We start from the raw sequence: 3555 nt of genomic DNA, 5'->3' as shown, positions 1-3555 counted from the left end.
CATACTCGAAGCAGATTGATATAACGGGAAGTATTAAATAAAAATGTACTAATCATATTCAAGTTAGATGAATCTATTAGTTAAATTAATTAATTTCTCAACTTTAGATAATATAGAAGTATTAATTTCTGGTGATAGCTCATTATCTCCTGATGTAAGTAATTTAAGACTAATAAATCCTACTACAATATATATTTCACAAAAATCAAGCCTGAAATCAGAATAATTTGGACAGAAAAAGAAAAAAATGAGAAAATGATCATATCTACAGTGATGAAATTGATTCATTGGATTAAAAAAACAAATGAAAATGTGTCATCTTCCTGTCACGCTTATTGTGAACATTGATATATCAACGTTTTCAGGCATTAATTTAACTGTGATATGTTAAGCCAAATGTATATAACTGTTGACATTACATTATGATAGGGAACACAAACTAGGTTCTGTTAAAATTCAGCATAGAGCTCTTTAACGATTTCCTACTGATCACAATAAAGTTCAAAACAGAAATTTGTGATAATCGAAATAAACAACACACGATATAGTTGACATGTTTTTACCTTAAAACATGAAATAAATTGAGTCATTTTAAGGCATTCACGTTATAGAATTATAGCACGAACACATTTGTATCGGCATTAGAATATAATGCTATGTTTTCATCCGTTTTGATATCGACTCGGTCTGGTGATACCCCCTGGTTTGTTTATAGTTCCATCACATGTACTCTACCATTGCTACAGCCGATCCAAACATGTCCACACCTGTCTACACACACAGCCGATGGATGTATTACTCCATGTTTCTTGTCCAGGAGACACTTGGCCTTTCTCTCATTCTCCGAGAGGACGTATACCTGGTTAGTGTAGGAGTCTGGTACAAACACTCTGTCATATCTATCACGTGCTATATCACATTGTGTCGTCTTTTCTAACTCCTGACCATTGTCCAGTTCCCCACTCCACTTATGTATGATCTGATCAGATTTGTTGATGACAATAATTTCCTTACAAATATAAATGTTCGCGCCAGTGGTGACAGCTATACATCCTGTGGTCATACATACGATACTCTGCCCATCACCTCCACACGAGATTTGTCTGATCCTCTCCCCGGACATGTTCAGTACCTGTATTGTTGTAGTCTGAGTAGTAACAAACACCTCGTCACTGTCACTGACACTGATACCCCAGGCCATTAACGGACTGATGTCAGTAAACCTGGTCACTCGTCTGTCTTTGGATAGTTTGTGTATCAGTGGTGAACCACCATAACGCGTGATCAGTAGTTCTTCTGTGTTGGTCACTGCCAGACACCACGGGTTAAAGTCAAGCTTGACAGACTCTATGACCTTACCTTCCTTGTTGACTTTAATCAATTCATAAGAACTAAATACTGACATCCATGCGTGATTGTCGTCAATAGGACATATTGAGTAGATTTGTCTCTTTTGAGGTACTCGGAATGTAGAAATCTGACTAACCTTTTTACTGTCAATCTCTTTCTTCTCATACCTAAGGTCTTCAGTCTTCAATTTGCCGACATGAATATATCCAATCATTGACTTCATCTGATCTGCGTTAAGTTTCCCAGGCATGAATTTAGGTGGGCGAGGTAACATGGTATTTATAGTAACATCATACAGTGGTATGGTGGTTCTCAGTCTCCCTGTCATCTCAAACAAGGATTTATTAGACATCTTTTCTGTCTTCTGCTCTACATCTCTGATCAGCTGTTTGATCTCTTTGATAGTTTGTTCGTGAGATTTACAATCATGTTGATAGGATTTTTCTTCTTCTTCCACCAGGGCCGATAACTCGACCAAGACGGCGTCGGCTATGGAATCAATTTCTACTTTCAGTTTTTGTCTCTGGGTTTGTACAGTTTGTCGGATCACATCGACGCTCTCTTTGACTGACTTGTTCATTTCATGACGTTTTGATAGACTATCATTAAAATGGTCTGACTTGGACTTTAATATTTTCAATTGATCTTGCATGTACTGTTTTTGTGAGTCAATTTCCTCTTCAATTTTTTTGAATGTGTGTTGTTTATGTTTCTCGGTAAAACACATCGCACACATTACGATGTCACAGTCACTACAGTACAGGTCACATGTCTTACCTCGATGTGTCTTACATCCCTCTGGGAGTACGGCTTCCCCGAGTTTGTTCGCCTCCTTTATTGGTACGACATCGTCATTCCGTGTCTTCTTTCCGCGTTGATGACCGTCCTTACATTTGTCACACAAGGCCTCCTGACAGTCATTACAGTACCAGTTAACGTCCTGTATGCTTTCACACAACGCACAAGTATTAGGCACATGCACCTGGGCGCGGCGGATAGATAACTTACTTGCCATTGCTACTAACGTTTATATCAATTCTATGAACACAAGCCATATCTTACAGGCCGCCATTTGCATTTGTTCTGAATTAAACTTCCTTCTTCAATTGATCATTATGTTGTTTGAATCACGTGTGTTTGGTTTATCTAATAGAGGCTTATACAATGTCTATAATAGAAGCCCGCACAAGTTACATAACGTTAACGCAGTGTACTGTGAAGTTGAAAATACACAGAAATAAAATCAGGTAATAGAACAATAGATTCAGATAAATGTTTAAAACTTTGAATGAGTTCGCTATGTATAAGAATACAGACTATGTATATGCTCGAAAATGATATCGATATCTGAAAACCATTGTACTGTAAAGTCAAACACGCGTGTCTATACGGGTTGATGTATACACACATAATAAATGATCGATAAAAAATAAATTAACTTAATTTGAATGCGCTCGCCGTGTACAGGAATTGTACAGGGATTGTATGGTGTTGATCGTAGATAAAGGTTCATCGTTGACTTTAAAGTTATCTAAAAAGAAATTGACCTTACCTAGTTTAATTGTGTCTGTTACGCCTTGCGCGGACATTTCATACCTCCTCCACTTTATGTCCGTAACTGTTCTGTCAGCTATAGGTTGTATGGCTAAATCTACTTTTAATTTTACTTTTTGAGTGAATAGTCGATTTTTTATTCCTGTCATACAACATACATTGACCAACATCCGCTTACTTCATCTAATGTTTTTGTTGCGTGTTTACCGAGACAATACGATGTCTATGGCATTACATCTCCCTACCTCCATTATTCTCTCTGTAAAGCGGCGGCAGCCCGGCCTGTAGGATGATTGAAAGGTAATCAGTGAAGATGTTATCTTATAACCTTTTTTTGGCGTCAAAAAGAATTCACAGCCCATGTAATGGCATAGTTTACAAGCCAAACCGATGAAGCGGGGCGGGAACACCCGCTGACTTTTTACCCAATATAAATTCGCAATCAAATATCGAAAACTACTTGAACTACATTGTTTTGCAAAGTAAAATATATATAGATTTCATTCCATATAATCTGTTAAAAATGTTACCTTTAAATTACTCTGAGTCATTGTATCTAAACGAAAGATAAAGCATGCAGTTAGTTATCAACAACTTTGTTTAAATCTCTAGCATGTTAAAAGACCGCAGTTTGAAGCATTAATCAACTAA

The 3555-nt window shown here is 37.1% G+C and overlaps 1 protein-coding gene across 1 annotated transcript; it reads right to left on the bottom strand.

Annotated features, from left to right (window-relative positions):
- Positions 1-298: 298 nt before the first annotated feature.
- LOC110451436 lies at positions 299-2442 on the bottom strand. The gene has a single exon (XM_021499454.1). The coding sequence runs from the start codon at positions 2363-2365 to the stop codon at positions 710-712; it is 1656 nt and encodes a 551-aa protein (XP_021355129.1). The 5' UTR covers positions 2366-2442; the 3' UTR covers positions 299-709.
- Positions 2443-3555: the final 1113 nt, after the last annotated feature.

The sequence above is a fragment of the Mizuhopecten yessoensis genome, unplaced genomic scaffold (genome assembly GCF_002113885.1).
Source record: "Mizuhopecten yessoensis strain PY_sf001 unplaced genomic scaffold, ASM211388v2 scaffold6019, whole genome shotgun sequence".
Lineage (NCBI taxonomy): Eukaryota > Metazoa > Mollusca > Bivalvia > Pectinida > Pectinidae > Mizuhopecten > Mizuhopecten yessoensis.
Note: the sequence above shows the minus strand (reverse complement) of the source record. Positions and strands in the feature narration are given on the sequence as shown.